The following is a 16,946-nucleotide window of genomic DNA, read 5'->3' as shown; positions in this document are numbered from 1 at the left end:
TTCCTCCTTCCATGCACTCTTATAAATTGCTTTTATCACTTCCGTTTTCACTCCACACACCCTGCTGAAGAATATGGGTTTCCCCAATCCCCAGCACATCCAAGCTACAACTTTTAAACTTCTCCACAAGCTCTCTACTTTTACTTTTACCAATCATCCCATTTACATACAGTGCTATTGCCCTCAATTGCTCATCTCTTTTATTCCTTGGCATAACTGGTAGACTCCGGTGCCACTTCTTTGTCTTTTTAAACAGTTTTGAGCCTATTCATGTCAGCAACACCTCTTAACCTCCCCAGTTATGATACTGCCACTGCGCAGAGTATTGCAGCCAGAATTGTTCCTTGCAATACCCTAGACAGCATAAATCCTCTTCCCCCTAGTTTACTTTATTAAATGCTTTTGTAAAATCATGAGTGTCCAATCTTTTCCAATCCATCGAATTTTCATGTCATTTTAATGGGCCAGTACACCTATCACTCACTTCATGCAAGATCACTTTATGTAATTTCACTATTCTGCAAAGAACCTACTTCTATTAACATTTCTAGCCATGAAACCTACCATTCTATTGGCTTTATTGTATGTGGCTATGAGAAAGTTTCATATGTTGTCAGGGCCTGTTGCGGGAGAGTCCTTTAATGTTTTAACTGGATTGTCTGTGTGAGTGGGAGTGAAGAACGGGTGGGCAGATGTATCTGGATGGTTTTTGTGTTGGTTTTTCATGACTTTCCTCTTTAGGGGTGAGGTTGGTTTGTGACTGACTTCTGAGCAGTATCTCATGAGTACGCCCAAGTGTTCTTTGGGAGAAGACATGTCACTCGAATGGGTATCAAAGTGCTTCATGAGTTGAGAGTACATTAGTGCAGTAAGTGTAGGTCTTCATTGTGTATCAGAACTGGTTGCTGTATGCCTTGTGGTTAACTGTGTTGAGGAAGTAGTCCCAGTTTGTAGTTTACCTCTCAATGACTAGGCTGGCAATGGCATTATTTAGAGTTTGGATCTGTTCTCTGATTTCTAATGTTGGTGAATGTTGTTTGACCTGCTTTCTCTGTTTTAGGAAGTCTGTATAATGTGGGGAGATGTTAGGGTCATATTTCTCTCTATGTACTTGCAGTATGTGCTTTTAGCTCATATACTTACACTTAAATTCCACCGTAAATGGAATGAAGAATACTTATCCTAGGATACAGTTAAGTTGGAGCCCTGAGTTTCACAGCAGGGACCTGCCGAAAAGATAAAAAAAAAGGAGAAATAAAGGAAGTTTCCAGGCATTTCAAAAGAGATCAACTCAATAGATATATGCATCTTGCTAACTGATATAACACCTCAAAGGTGAATATCCCCAGACACAAAAAGAATAAAGACAAAAGTCAGATACATCTAATGTGCTTGGAGGATGCAGAGACTTATAAGATGGTCAGCCTGCTCGGCTGGCAGGATTATGATGTCATTTTGGGCTGGTTGCTATTGATTAGTCAGGTATTTTACAATACACTTTTGCCATGACCAGAATGATGGAGGTTGGAACCTACCAAACCCCAGAGATGTAAGACTTCTTATTACCTTTTGCATTCAACCAAACCTAGAGAGAGTAAAAAAAAAATCTACTGTAGGCTCAGTGACATTGTCTATTGTCTCTCCAGTTTATTCCATCAACAGCCAATTTGGAGGCTTTTCTTCATGTGTCTAAAGGTGTAAATGATACATGACATAGGAGCTGAACTGGAAGACAGTAGATGATAAACAATTTCCTCATTAGTACGTTAATGTATCATCAGTAAGCTAGTCAGGATCTGGTATTGCAAAAAGTTGGTTCATTATCACATCCCTCAGCAATTACTCAGAGATACAAAAATGATAAGGTCTCATCAATACACCAACATTTCTTTATGTGCTGATGGCTACAAAATCCACTGGCTTCTTTGCATAAAGAAGGAAGGGACTTTACTAATTTTTTCAAGACCCGGTGATCATCAAAAAGTTTACTGGGATATCATCAGCTACTAGCTGGGGCAAAGGGACATTCTAGTTACAATTATGATTTATCTATGTTTCATCTCTCAGATCAACCAACGATGGCTTAGGGACTGAGATATCATGCTTCAGGAAGATCTTCATGTTACACCAGGAGCTCCAGGTACACATCTCAGAGGCTACCTGACAAAAAGCAACTCAAAACTAGAAACATACAAGTAGAGAGATAAACAAACTTCTGTGATTGAACTAGCATTGAAAAGTGTAATGAGTGTTCAACAGCATTACATGGTCCTAAGCTACATTTTACTTTTGTTCCTGTCTCCTATTCCCAACAAACCTTAAGAACAGTGATATCTCATTTCAAGCATCAAGAAACACCAAAAATGTTCAGAAACCATGACCAAAGGTGCCCTGAAACAAAGGTTCTTTCTATAAACCCTTACTTTAATAGGAGAACTTTGGCTAAAATTCATCCTCTAGTGATGATGCAAGGAATGAGAGAATCTTGTTTAACAATCTCTACATGGTAAACCAGAGCCTCAACTACTACAGGCTTACATTCATTGATGCCTGCTATAAATCAAAGCTATCCTATTTCAAACCAATATCATTATATGGGGAGTTACATTCCTGACCAGATGTTTTCCCTATTTAACCCTTATGGATGGACCATAATCCACCTGAAACAATTTCATTTACCACCCATATACATCATCACATTCCTTATGTAGATGATATTCAATCACTAATTTGAAAAACATACTGTAACGAAATGTGGTGAAGTGGGCTTTAAGTCCTGCTGGAGTGAGAAGGGATAAGCTAAGGTTTCCTGAGAGGGAAGAGGGGCACTAGGGTTATCTTCAGTGCCTGAATTACTGTGCTTTAAAAAGCACCCTTGGAATGTCTGTACTTCCTGTGGATGCACTAAGTATTGGGCTATCAGTGAACACATGTAAATGTATTTTGCCATTTGGTGGGTTATAAATTAATCAGTATTTTGCTGTAACATCATTAAATTATGCATTTTACATACACAAATACCTACAATCATGATGATAAACTTAATTATTGAAAGGAAACATCCTTCGTGACTCCAAAATTATTTTGTTTTTTCAAATTTATCGCAAGTTGAAGCACAATATAGTAAGTTGGTAAAACATATAATTCTAAAGTGTCTCAGTACAAAACATTTCAAGTCTGAGCGTCCACCCTGAGGCTCTGGTCTACACCGAAATCTTCAGGTTATGTGTACTGTGGTCAACCTGAAAAGATAGGAGCTGAAGGAAAAAGCATATATTCTAGATTGGATCAAAATACTCATAAGGCAAACATATGGTGAAAAAGTTTAAACTACCTAAGATGAACATAAGTTGAAAAAGGCTAAACTACCTGATTGTATATATGTCGACTGGACCTAAAAACCTTTTGACTTAGATCCACCTTAATAATCCTATAATCATCACCATGGAAAAATGAGATGAACTCAAAAGACATAAACAATCTCTGAAAAGTACAGAAACCGAACCAAAGGTCCCCCCAGACTAAGGCTCTTCTGTACAAAGACTTATCATTCCTCATATGGAAGGCTTAGCAGGGGACCAAGTTCCCTCAATGCTTCAGAGGAGCACAGCAAGGTTCAAGATGTGGAACTGCTAGATTAGTGGGCTATTCAATCCAAACAGCCCATTGTGACTTCGGACTTGATTCCTGCTCACAAATTGCTCCCAACACTACTAAACTTGTGAGAATAGTGTCTCTGGCAAATAAACTACTTTCACCTTAAGATCTAACTATGAGAACCTCATTTTCATTCTTTCTTTTTCAAACTATTCGTCATTTCCCGCGTTAGCAAGGTAGCGTTAAGAACAGAGGACTGGGCCTTTGAGGGAATATCCTCACCTGGCCCCCTTCTCTGTTCCCTCTTCTGGAAAATTAAAAAAAAACGAGACGGGAGGATTTCCAGCCCCCCGCTCCCTCCCCTTTAAGTCGCCTTCTACGACACGCAGGGAATATGTGGGAAGTATTCTTTCTCCCCTATCCCCAGGGATAATATATATATATATATATATACATATATATATATATATATATATATATATATATATATATATATATATATATATATATATATTTTTTTTTTTTTTTTTTTTATACTTTGTCGCTGTCTCCCGCGTTTGCGAGGTAGCGCAAGGAAACAGACGAAAGAAATGGCCCAACCCTCCCCATACACATGTACATACACACGTCCACACACGCAAATATACATACCTACACAGCTTTCCATGGTTTACCCCGGACGCTTCACATGCCTTGATTCAATCCACTGACAGCACGTCAACCCCTGTATACCACATCGCTCCAATTCATTCTATTCCTTGCCCTCCTTTCACCCTCCTGCATGTTCAGGCCCCGATCACACAAAATCCTTTTCACTCCATCTTTCCACCTCCAATTTGGTCTCCCTCTTCTCCTCGTTCCCTCCACCTCCGACACATATATCCTCTTGGTCAATATATATATATATATATATATATATATATATATATATATATATATATATATATATATATATATATATATATATATATATATATATTCTCCCCTATCCCCAGGAAAGTGATTGGTTCTCAGTGAATGTAGGTATGCGGCAGGGTTGTGTGATGTCTCCATGGTTGTTTAATTTGTTTATGGATGGGGTTGTTAGGGAGGTGAATGCAAGAGTTTTGGAAAGAGGGGCAAGTATGAAGTCTGTTGGGGATAAGAGAGCTTGGGAAGTGAGTCAGTTGTTCTTCGCTGATTATACAGCACTAGTGGCTGATTCATGTGAGAAACTGCAGAAGCTGGTGACTGAGTTTGGTAAAGTGTGTGAAAGAAGAAAGTTAAGAGTAAATGTGAATAAGAGCAAGGTTATTAGGTACAGTAGGGTTGAGGGTCAAGCAAATTGGGAGGTGAGTTTGAATGGAGAAAAACTGGAGGAAGTAAAGTGTTTTAGATATCTGGGAGTGCATCTGGCAGCGGATGGAACCATGGAAGCGGAAGTGGATCATAGGGTGGGGGAGGGGATCACCCTATGATCCACTTCTGCTTCCATGGTTCCATCCACTGCCAGATCCACTCCCAGATATCTAAAACACTTTACTTCCTCCAGTTTTTCTCCATTCAAACTTACCTCCCAATTGACTTGGCCCTCAACCCTACTGTACCTAATTACCTTGCTCTTATTCACATTTACTCTTAACTTTCTTCTTTCACACACTTTACCGAACTCAGTCACCAGCTTCTGCAGTTTCTCACATGAATCAGCCACCAGTGCTGTATCATCAGCGAACAACAACTGGCTCACTTCCCAAGCTCTCTCATCCCCAACAGACTTCATACTTGCCCCTCTTTCCAGGACTCTTGCATTCACCTCCCTAACAACCCCATCCATAAACAAATTAAACAACCATGGAGACATCACACACCCCTGCCGCAAACCTACATTCACTGAGAACCAATCACTTTCCTCTCTTCCTACACGTACACATACCTTACATCCTCGATAAAAACTTTTCACTGCTTCTAACAACTTGCCTCCCACACCATATATTCTTAATACCTTCCACAGAGCATCTCTATCAACTCTATCATATGCCTTCTCCAGATCCATAAATGCTACATACAAATCCATTTGCTTTTCTAAGTATTTCTCACATACATTCTTCAAAGCAAACACCTGATCCACACATCCTCTACCAAAAAAAAAAAAAAAAAAAAAAAAAAAGGAGAGATAGGTAGTATGTTTGAGGAAAGGAACCTGGATGTTTTGGCTCTGAGTGAATATGCTCAAGGGTAAAGGGGAAGAGTGGTTTGGGAATGTCTTGGGAGTAAAGTCAGGGGTTAGTGAGAGGACAAGAGCAAGGGAAGGAGTAGCAGTACTCCTGAAACAGGAGTTGTGGGAGTATGTGATAGAATGTAAGAAAGTAAATTCTCGATTAATATGGGTGAAACTGAAACTTGATAGAGAGAGATGGGTGATTATTGGTGCATATGCACCTGGGCATGAGAAGAAAGATCATGAGAGGCAAGTGTTTTGGGAGCAGCTGAATGAGTGTGTTAGTGGTTTTGATGCACGAGACCGGGTTATAGTGATGGATGATTTGAATGCAAAGGTGAGTAATGTGGCAGTTGAGGGAATAATTGGTATACATGGGGTGTTCAGTGTTGTAAATGGAAATGGTGAAAAGCTTGTAGATTTATATGCTGAAAAAGGACTGGTGATTGGGAATACCTGGTTTAAAAAGCAAGATATACATAAGTATACGTATGTAAGTAGGAGAGATGGCCAGAGAGCGTTATTGGATTACATGTTAATTGACAGGCGCGCGAAAGAGACTTTTGGATGTTAATGTGCTGAGAGGTGCAACTGAGGGATGTCTGATCATTATCTTGTGGAGGCTAAGGTGAAGATTTGTATGCATTTTCAGAAAAGAAGAGTGAATGTTGGGGTGAAGAGGGTGGTGAGAGTAAGTGAGCTTGGGAAGGAGACTTGTGTGAGGAAGTACCAGGAGAGACTGAGTACAGAATGGAAAAAGGTGAGAACAATGGAAGTAAGGGGAGTGGGGGAGGAATGGGATGTATTTAGGGAATCAGTGATGGATTGCGCAAAAGATGCTTGTGGCATGAGAAGAGTGGGAGGTGGGTTGATTAGAAAGGGTAGTGAGTGGTGGGATGAAGAAGTAAGATTATTAGTGAAAGAGAAGAGAGAGGCGTTTGGACGATTTTTGCAGGGAAAAAATGAAATTGAGTGGGAGATGTATAAAAGAAAGAGACAGGAGGTCAAGAGAAAGGTGCAAGAGGTGAAAAAGAGGGCAAATGAGAGTTGGGGTGAGAGAGTATCATTAAATTTTAGGGAGAATAAAAAGATGTTCTGGAAGGAGGTAAGTAAAGTGCATAAGACAAGGGAGCAAATAGGAACTTCAGTGAAGGGTGCAAATGGGGAGGTGATAACAAGTAGTGGTGATGTGAGAAGGAGATGGAGTGAGTATTTTGAAGGTTTGTTGAATGTGTTTGATGATAGAGTGGCAGATATAGGGTGTTTTGGTCGAGGTGGTGTGCAAAGTGAGAGGGTTAGGGAAAATGATTTGGTAAACAGAGAAGAGGTAGTAAAAGCTTTGCGGAAGATGAAAGCCGGCAAGGCAGCAGGTTTGGATGGTATTGCAGTGGAATTTATTAAAAAAGGGGGTGACTGTATTGTTGAGTGGTTGGTAAGGTTATTTAATGTATGTATGACTCATGGTGAGGTGCCTGAGGATTGGCGGAATGCGTGCATAGTGCCATTGTACAAAGGCAAAGGGGATAAGAGTGAGTGCTCAAATTACAGAGGTATAAGTCTGTTGAGTATTCCTGGTAAATTATATGGGAGGGTATTGATTGAGAGGGTGAAGGCATGTACAGGGCATCAGATTGGGGAAGAGCAGTGTGGTTTGAAAAGTGGTAGAGGATGTGTGGATCAGGTGTTTGCTTTGAAGAATGTATGTGAGAAATACTTAGAAAAGCAAATGGATTTGTATGTAGCATTTATGGATCTGGAGAAGGCATATGATAGAGTTGATAGAGATGCTCTGTGGAAGGTATTAAGAATATATGGTGTGGGAGGCAAGTTGTTAGAAGCAGTGAAAAGTTTTTATCGAGGATGTAAGGCATGTGTACATGTAGGAAGAGAGGAAAGTGATTGGTTCTCAGTGAATGTAGGCTTGCGGCAGGGGTGTGTGATGTCTCCATGGTTGTTTAATTTGTTTATGGATGGGGTTGTTAGGGAGGTGAATGCAAGAGTTTTGGAAAGAGGGGCAAGTATGAAGTCTGTTGGGGATGAGAGAGCTTGGGAAGTGAGTCAGTTGTTGTTCGTTGATGATACAGCGCTGGTGGCTGATTCATGTGAGAAACTGCAGAAGCTGGTGACTGAGTTTGGTAAAGTGTGTGAAAGAAGAGTGTTAAGAGTAAATGTGAATAAGAGCAAGGTTATTAGGTACAGTAGGGTTGAGGGTCAAGTCAATTGGGAGGTAAGTTTGAATGGAGAAAAACTGGAGGAAGTAAAGTGTTTTAGATATCTGGGAGTGGATCTGGCAGCGGATGGAACCATGGAAGCAGAAGTGGATCATAGGGTGGGGGAGGGGGCGAAAATTCTGGGAGCCTTGAAGAATGTGTGGAAGTCAAGAACATTATCTCGGAAAGCAAAAATGGGTGTTTGAAGGAATAGTGGTTCCAGCAATGTTGTATGGTTGCGAGGCGTGGGCTATGGATAGAGTTGTGCGCAGGAGGATGGATGTGCTGGAAATGAGATGTTTGAGGACAATGTGTGGTGTGAGGTGGTTTGATCGAGTAAGTAACGTAAGGGTAAGAGAGATGTGTGGAAATAAAAAGAGCGTGGTTGAGAAAGCAGAAGAGGGTGTTTTGAAATGGTTTGGGCACATGGAGAGAATGAGTGAGGAAAGATTGACCAAGAGGATATATGTGTCGGAGGTGGAGGGAACGAGGAGAAGTGGGAGACCAAATTGGAGGTGGAAAGATGGAGTGAAAAAGATTTTGTGTGATCGGGGCCTGAACATGCTGGAGGGTGAAAAGAGGGCTAGGAATAGAGTGAAGTGGATCAATGTGGTATACCGGGGTTGACGAGCTGTCAGTAGATTGAATCAGGGCATGTGAAGCGTCTGGGGTAAACCATGGAAAGCTGTGTAGGTATGTATATTTGCGTGTGTGGACGTATGTATATACATGTGTATGGGGGTGGGTTGGGCCATTTCTTTTGTCTTTCCTTGCGCTACCTCGCAAACGCGAGACACAGCGACAAAGCAAAATATATATATATATATATATATATATATATATATATATATATATATATATATATATATATATATATATATATTTTTTTTTTTTCATTATACTTTTTTTTCATACGATTCGCCATTTCCCGCATTTGCGAGGTAGCGTTAAGAACAGAGGACTGGGCCTTAGAGGGAAAATCCTCACCTGGCCCCCTTCTCTGTTCCTTCTTTTGGAAAATTAAAAAAAAAATAAACGAGAGGGGAGGATTTCCAGCCACCCGCTCCCTCCCCTTTTAGTCGCCTTCTACGACACGCAGGGAATACGTGGGAAGTATTCTTTCTCCCCTATCCCCAGGGATATATATATATATATATATATATATATATATATATATATATATATATATATATATATATATATATATATATATATATATATATATATTATTCCTGGGGATAGGGGATTAAGAATACTTCCCACATATTCCCTGCATGTCGTAGAAGGTGACTAAAAGGGGAGGGAGCGGGGGGCTGAAAATCCTCCCCTCTTTTTTTTTTTTTTTTTTAATTTTCCAAAAGAAGGAACAGAGGGGGCCAGGTGAGGATATTCCAAAAAAGGCCCAGTCCTCTGTTCTTAACGCTACCTCGCTAATGCGGGAAATGGCGAATAGTTTAAAAGAAAAGAAAGAAAAAAGAAATATATATTATTTATTTTATTTATTATACTTTGTCGCTGTCTCCCGCGTTTGCGAGGTAGCGCAAGGAAACAGACGAAAGAAATGGCCCAACCCCCCCCCATACACCTGTATATACATACGTCCACACACGCAAATATACATACCTACACAGCTTTCCATGGTTTACCCCAGACGCTTCACATGCCTTGATTCAATCCACTGACAGCACGTCAACCCCGGTATACCACATCGCTCCAATTCACTCTATTCCTTGCCCTCCTTTCACCCTCCTGCATGTTCAGGCCCCGATCACACAAAATCTTTTTCACTCCATCTTTCCACCTCCAATTTGGTCTCCCTCTTCTCCTCGTTCCCTCCACCTCCGACACATATATCCTCTTGGTCAATCTTTCCTCACTCATTCTCTCCATGTGCCCAAACCACTTGAAAACACCCTCTTCTGCTCTCTCAACCACGCTCTTTTTATTTCCACACATCTCTCTTACCCTTACGTTACTCACTCGATCAAACCACCTCAACCACACATTGTCCTCAAACATCTCATTTCCAGCACATCCATCCTCCTGCACACAACTCTACCATAGCCCACGCCTCGCAACCATACAACATTGTTGGAACCACTATTCCTTCAAACATACCCATTTTTGCTTTCCGAGATAATGTTCTCGACTTCCACACATTCTTCAAGGCCCCCAGAATTTTCGCCCCCTCCCCCACCCTATGATCCACTTCCGCTTCCATGGTTCCATCCGCTGCCAGATCCACTCCCAGATATCTAAAACACTTCACTTCCTCCAGTTTTTCTCCATTCAAACTCACCTCCCAATTGACTTGACCCTCAACCCTACTGTACCTAATAACCTTGCTCTTATTCACATTTATTCTTAACTTTCTTCTTCCACACACTTTACCAAACTCAGTCACCAGCTTCTGCAGTTTCTCACATGAATCAGCCACCAGCGCTGTATCATCAGCGAACAACAACTGACTCACTTCCCAAGCTCTCTCATCCCCAACAGACTTCATACTTGCCCCTCCTTCCAAAACTCTTGCATTTACCTCCCTAACAACCCCATCCATAAACAAATTAAACAACCATGGAGACATCACACACCCCTGCCGCAAACCTACATTCACTGAGAACCAATCACTTTCCTCTCTTCCTACACGTACACATGCCTTACATCCTCGATAAAAACTTTTCACTGCTTCTAACAACTTTCCTCCCACACCATATATTCTTAATACCTTCCACAGAGCATCTATCAACTCTATCATATGCCTTCTCCAGATCCATAAATGCTACATACAAATCCATTTGCTTTTCTAAGTATTTCTCACATACATTCTTCAAAGCAAACACCTGATCCACACATCCTCTACCACTTCTGAAACCACACTGCTCTTCCCCAATCTGATGCTCTGTACATGCCTTCACCCTCTCAATCAATACCCTCCCATATACTTTACCAGGAATACTCAACAAACTTATACCTCTGTAATTTGAGCACTCACTCTTATCCCCTTTGCCTTTGTACAATGGTACTATGCACGCATTCCGCCAATCCTCAGGCACCTCACCATGAGTCATACATACATTAAATAACCTTACCTTATATATATATATATATATATATACATTTCTTTTGTCTGTTTCCTTGCGCTACCTCGCAAACGTGGGAGACAGCGACAAAGCAAAATAAATAAATAAATAAATAAATATATACATATCACAAACTTCTTTTCATACACTCAGTTCCCTGAGGAAGCAGATCCAGCAATATAATGCCTTCAGCAGAACAGTGAACCATCTCTATATCAATGGTTTAATTCAACAGTATAAATCCAACAAGAAATGAAAATCATCATTAACTGGTGATTGTGAAACTGGTGCAGGCTGACAACTGGAAATGAATATGATGTGCTATATGATAATTAACTAACATTTGATAATCAAGGGAAGAGATAAAACCTCATGTCTACAATAAATGCTACTCAAAGTCATTGGGGATAGAATTCTAAGACTGGAGACTTGACTGATGATCAGCCCCAAGAAGTATAACCCCAGAGTAGGAATCAGCATTGTTATCATAAGACACCACCATTCTAGCCCCTACCTCTGTGTATTTCTGCCATTAATGGACATTGCACTGATAGCTTCCATAGGAGAAAAAATAACCAGGAACACCAATTAGTCTGTGAAGAAAATGAATGGTAGGAGGGTAAATGAAAGACCTGCATAAGCAATGGGGAGACTGACAGTTGATGAAGATATGGAAGGCAACATATATGTAGTAAGTGCCCACAGACTAAACCAGACTAAACTCTGTACACATCTTGAGTAAACAACTAAGCTTGCATTTGCTGTATGCATATGTATCCTTTATAACCTTACTAAGACTCAAACAGCCATACTGTTCTCTTGGCATTCAAGACATGAAAAGGTGGGTCTAGAGTGACGACTCTAGACCAATGACCAAAGAACAATCAAGCGTACACCAGGTAGACATTGTTGATTGGTCAAAGGGATAACTCAAGCTGAGCCATTTCATTAACTACAAAGCAGGTGACTAACAAAGGGTGAGAGGTACATGCCTTATAAGTAAGACAGGGAGTTGAAATGTTTCTAGCCCCCAAAGGGTCTACGACGTTTCTCTCATTGCTTGAGGGCCAAACCGACCCTGAAGAGAAAAATGCAATTGAATCTCAGAATTAATTGAACATTCACTTTGTACAAACCTGCTTCCAGCTTGAGCACTTTTAGCAAGCCCTCATCACCACCACAGGCAATGTATCCCTGGTCTTTGTTCCAACCAACACATCGTAAGCGAGTGTTGTTGGGAATTGCAATCTGAAAATTGAAATTAGTGTCATCAAATCATTACCAGAATGGTACATTTATAAGACTTTCATTTTCAAGACTAAATATCAGAATGCTACAATAAAATACAATAATCAATACAGATTTAATCACATCTATGATAGTCCAAGTACAAGATGATTAATCAATCTATTTATCATACTGTAGTTATTTCAACATTTACCTCTGAAAACAGTGAAAGATTTTTGGTTTTTGGAATTTCTTCCTTGGAATAGGGTAATACTGAGTTCCGCATACTAAAGTACTAAAGTGATAATTGAAACCTTCAAATTAACATATGAATAATGAGACAAAACATTTCAAATCAACATCACCAATTAATATCAATGTAACACATGATATATGCTGTAAATACTAATATACATGAAAAACAATAGTAAAAATCTTAAAAGACTTTCAAGATCAGTTGCTACAGCCTAAAAATGGGGGCTTTGGGATAAAAAAAATTCTTGCAGATGAGCCTGGTAATTACTATGAAATGAGAGTCCAATTATCCAACCCTAGGACTCTCTGTCCCCCATTTATGATAAATCAAGTGGCTCATGTTATTGTATCTGCCACCACCATGCAGCTCATGTACCAGTAAGAACCCCTATTCCACTAAAATAGCTTTCAAAACTACCAACTGGGAGCAAGAAAGTCAATTCCTTGAACCTAGTCGAAAAGAAAAGGAAAGGACCTCTGAGGGTAAGATAAGGAGAACAGACAGATGGAATAGCAGAATTAGAGCCCATCTTACTCCACCTTAGAGGTGACATCTGGCACACATGCATGCCTCTTGTCAGTGAAAGAAGCAGGGGATCCTTCAAATGTATGTGAGAGAATAAGGCCTACAACTGCTGGGAGGTTCCTCTGGACAATACCAAGCTTTGCAACTGTTGTGGGAATCACCCCAAAAGGTTTAAGAAACCTATTAGGATAGGTTTAAGCAGAGCACTTGTATCAAAAGATCATCCCTTTTGATGCTATGCTATGCTATGCAAGGTGCTATGAACTTCAATTGACACACACATGATTTCCCACCACAAGCATAATTCCCTATTCATAATGGGCTCCTTTAGCTGACCATAAATAGCAGCCCAAACAAGGGATAAGTCATGAACTGCACAGGCATCTTAGTCCTGTATGTAACTTGCTGGTGACCACTATGAGTGACAAAGTATTTCAAAAGGACTTGCTACATCTAAGGTCCCCATCACTGCTCGTGGTGCCTACTGCTGCTCATAATGCCCACCATCATGCCCCTAACATCCATACTTAGGATAAGCCAATATAGTGAATATCATGTTTTTCCAACACTAAAAATGCTTAACACCTAATTCATATGGAAAAATAATGGTTTTGATTGATTTCTGTGCACATTAGCATATAAATAAAAAAAAGTTACATATGGTGCATACTAAGAATAGCCAATCTGGCAGATATGTTTTCCCTTCAATAAGAGCAGTTAAGTTTTAATTCATAAGCAAAAGTAATGGACTCTATATTCTTTTCTCCTCTACATAAGTATAAGAAAAATTTAAGTTTTGAACATTAAAAAATCTTTTCTCTCCACACTGGACACTTGCAAGCTTAATAGATATGTCTAGGGGAATATGGGTTAGGGTCACTGCTACCCTCATCAAATTGGTGAGAAAGCTCTCTTTTGCTCAACATTTCATTCAATCCTCGGATCACTGAGGCCTTTGTGCAACTAACAAGGTTCTTTCTCAGCCGATCAATGACTGCCACCAGTTCAGCTTCACCAACCCATCTAATCCCAGTTATGCAGAAATCACAATTCACATATCACAGAACCAACTCAAGGTGGTCATAAAATGTACAGAGAAAAATATTTTAGAGAACTGAGGGGAAAGTTGGGAAGAGAAAGAAAAACAAGAAAAACTGCTCATGGGAACTGGCTTAGAAAAGGTTTTTTCAACCTTCAAATCCTACATTCCTCTCCTCAACAGTCTGTCCTGTAAGCATGAGATCATACCCACAAGAAGGAGGAGAGTTAGAGAAAATGCTTTGATATCAGACTGAAAACCAAAATTCAGATATCTTCATTGGTGAAACATAGACATACTGGAATCCATCTCCATGGCCACACAAGTTAGATCAATCACACCTAAATTAAGGTACTATTTCATGAAGATGGAAAAGGAGTGCCTAAGACCCCTTTTCTTGATTTACTCCCACAAAACTTTTATGAGGAAGATCAAAGTAGAGGCCATTTTCCTTCCATCAGGCACTAAGGTAGGCCAACAAGGTTAGTTTTTTTTATTCATGCAAAGATATTTGCATGAAAAAGATGAAAGGGATTTCAAAGTTTGAATGTGCACAAAAAATAAACATAGAATAAAATTATTCTAATGGCATCTCTAGTGAAATCAAAAGGATCTCTAAGGGATTTATCTGGACATAAGGCATGGAGCTCTCTTGAAAATTTCCAAAAATAAATGGGCAAAAAAGGTAGGGATTTGATTATATATTGATCCAGCAGATAAAATTTTGATCATTAGGAGTAATAATATGACTCTTCAACCAAATGGACAATAGAAGTTTTAAAGCTGTACATACAAGCTTAGTTACAGCCCTAGCTGAATCTGCAAACTATGTGTGGTCTCCATATAAATATATAGCCATTAGTGAAAATATTCAGAAGAAAGCACCCAAACTGGTGCCAGAGCTTAGTCATCTAACAAAAGATGATAGACTGAAAGCTTTAAGACTGACTGTGCTGTTATACTGAAGATGAAAGGTGAAATACAAACAAATACATTTAGAGTGCACAATATAATTATGAACACAAGTGATTATTTGCACTATGAGACAAAAGTTACCAAAGGTCATGCAAATCAAAAGATCTTCAAGAATACACTAGGAATAAACACTGTAAAATTTGCATTCAGTCACAGAGAACTGCAGTTGATTAAAGAAACTGATTACCTGTCAGTAAACCAGAAAGTAAAGACTTTTAAAAAGAGGGTAGATAAGCTTTGATATGAACAAGATATTCCTTATGATCATAGTGCTCAGAGAGGCTCAGTCTCCCACAGTGGGTGAGAGACTCAAGCAATTAGCTAACATCTCAGCTCTCCCATCAAGGGAAATAAATCTCCTGTATCATTGCTACTCAGCCTCTAAGAAGTGAATGTTATCACATTTAGTCATGGTGATGAGACTGAAAAATATGTCTTTAAAAACACTAAGATTCTTGCTTGCACTCATAGTGCTTATAATGACTAATCACATCTACATGTCAATGCAATTCAGCTTGTGATTCAGTATACTGCAGATGCGCATTCATATTCTTACAGACTCACGACATTTACTGATAAATTTTGACAAATATACATGTGGGCCATCCAGCTGCTCTAAGACAGCATCCTGATATTCATGGTGTGTGTGTGTGTGTGTGTGTGTGTGTGTGTGTGTGTGTGTGTGTGTGCGTGTGTGTGTGTGTGTGTGTGTGTGTGTGTGTGTGTGTGTGTGTGTGTAAATGCCTATTCGTACTGTATGAGGAAGAAATTTTACACCTCATCTTTTGAACATTCTCAACTACCACAGTTTTTTAAAAATTTCTGTATGCTGTCCAAATTTATCATATCTTCATTCATTTTGTTCCATTCATCCACCATTCCTATATCATTAAAGTAATTCTTCACATCATTTTTTACAGGTGTCATGCTTAATATCATGAAATATTCTATCTCTGAATCTTTCAGAGACCAGTTCACTGTCTAAATCTGTTCAAAAATCTGAAGGGTTGTGATCAGGTCTTCTTCCAAAGTGGGCACATTTAAGTCCTCAAGGCTCTCCTTTAATTCATTTGTTTTTATACTTGACAGCTGTTTCCAACATAAGTAAGGTAGCATCCTGTTGACAACCAGACCTTTTCATGGTTTACAACTGGTGCCTCACATGTCCTGGTTCGGTACAATGACAGCACGTTGTCCCCAGTATACTACATCGTTCCAATTCACTCTAACCCGTGCATGGCTTTCACCCTCCTCCATGCTCAGGCCCTAATCTCTCAAAATCTTTTTCATTCCATCCTTTCATCCCTAATTTGGTCTCCCCATTCTCCTCGTTCCCTCCATTTCTCACACTTATATCCTTTATGCCAACATTTCCTCACTCATTCTCTCCACATGTCTAAAAACATTTCAGCACTCCCTCTTCAGCTCTTTCGACCATACTTATTCTTATCACCACACCTCTCTCTTAGCCTTTTATCACTTAATCACAGCATCTCACACCACATATTGTCCTCAAACACATAATTTCCATCACATCCACCTCCCTCCACACAGCCTCATCTATAGCCCATGTCTCATCTGTATAAAGCTGTTGGTACTACTGTACCTTCAAACATATCCATTACTGCCCTCCATGATAAAGTTTTCTCTATCCACACATTCTTCAGTGTTCCTATAACCTTCAGCCTTTTGCCCACCCTATGGTTCCAATTGCTCCCATGTCCACTCCCAGGTATCTCAAACGCTTCACTTCCTGGAAATTTTCTCCATTCAAACTCACATCCAGACTAACGTGTCCCTCAACCCTGCTAAACCTAATAACCTTACTTTTATTCAC

At 39.8% G+C, this 16,946-nt stretch overlaps 1 protein-coding gene across 2 annotated transcripts in view; it reads right to left on the bottom strand.

Annotated features, from left to right (window-relative positions):
* Oseg4 (intraflagellar transport protein Oseg4) overlaps positions 1-16,946 on the bottom strand; it is a 600,898-nt gene that overhangs the window by 555,209 nt on the left and 28,743 nt on the right. The window contains exons 1-2 of one of the 2 annotated variants that reach the window (XM_071662291.1): positions 12,224-12,275; positions 1,144-1,226 (exon numbers count right to left, since the gene is read on the bottom strand). Coding sequence is in view for 1 of the 2 variants with exons in the window: in XM_071662283.1 (XP_071518384.1) it covers positions 12,224-12,335 (112 nt within the window). In the remaining variant the exon portion in view is untranslated. Of the gene's footprint in view, positions 1-1,143; positions 1,227-12,223; positions 12,336-16,946 lie in introns of those variants that run through there. The other variant, XM_071662283.1, reaches the window with a different exon arrangement.

The sequence above is a fragment of the Panulirus ornatus genome, chromosome 1 (assembly GCF_036320965.1).
Source record: "Panulirus ornatus isolate Po-2019 chromosome 1, ASM3632096v1, whole genome shotgun sequence".
In the NCBI taxonomy this organism is placed as follows: domain Eukaryota; kingdom Metazoa; phylum Arthropoda; class Malacostraca; order Decapoda; family Palinuridae; genus Panulirus; species Panulirus ornatus.
The sequence above is the reverse complement of the archived record's forward strand: the minus strand, read 5'-3'. Positions and strand labels throughout refer to the sequence as shown.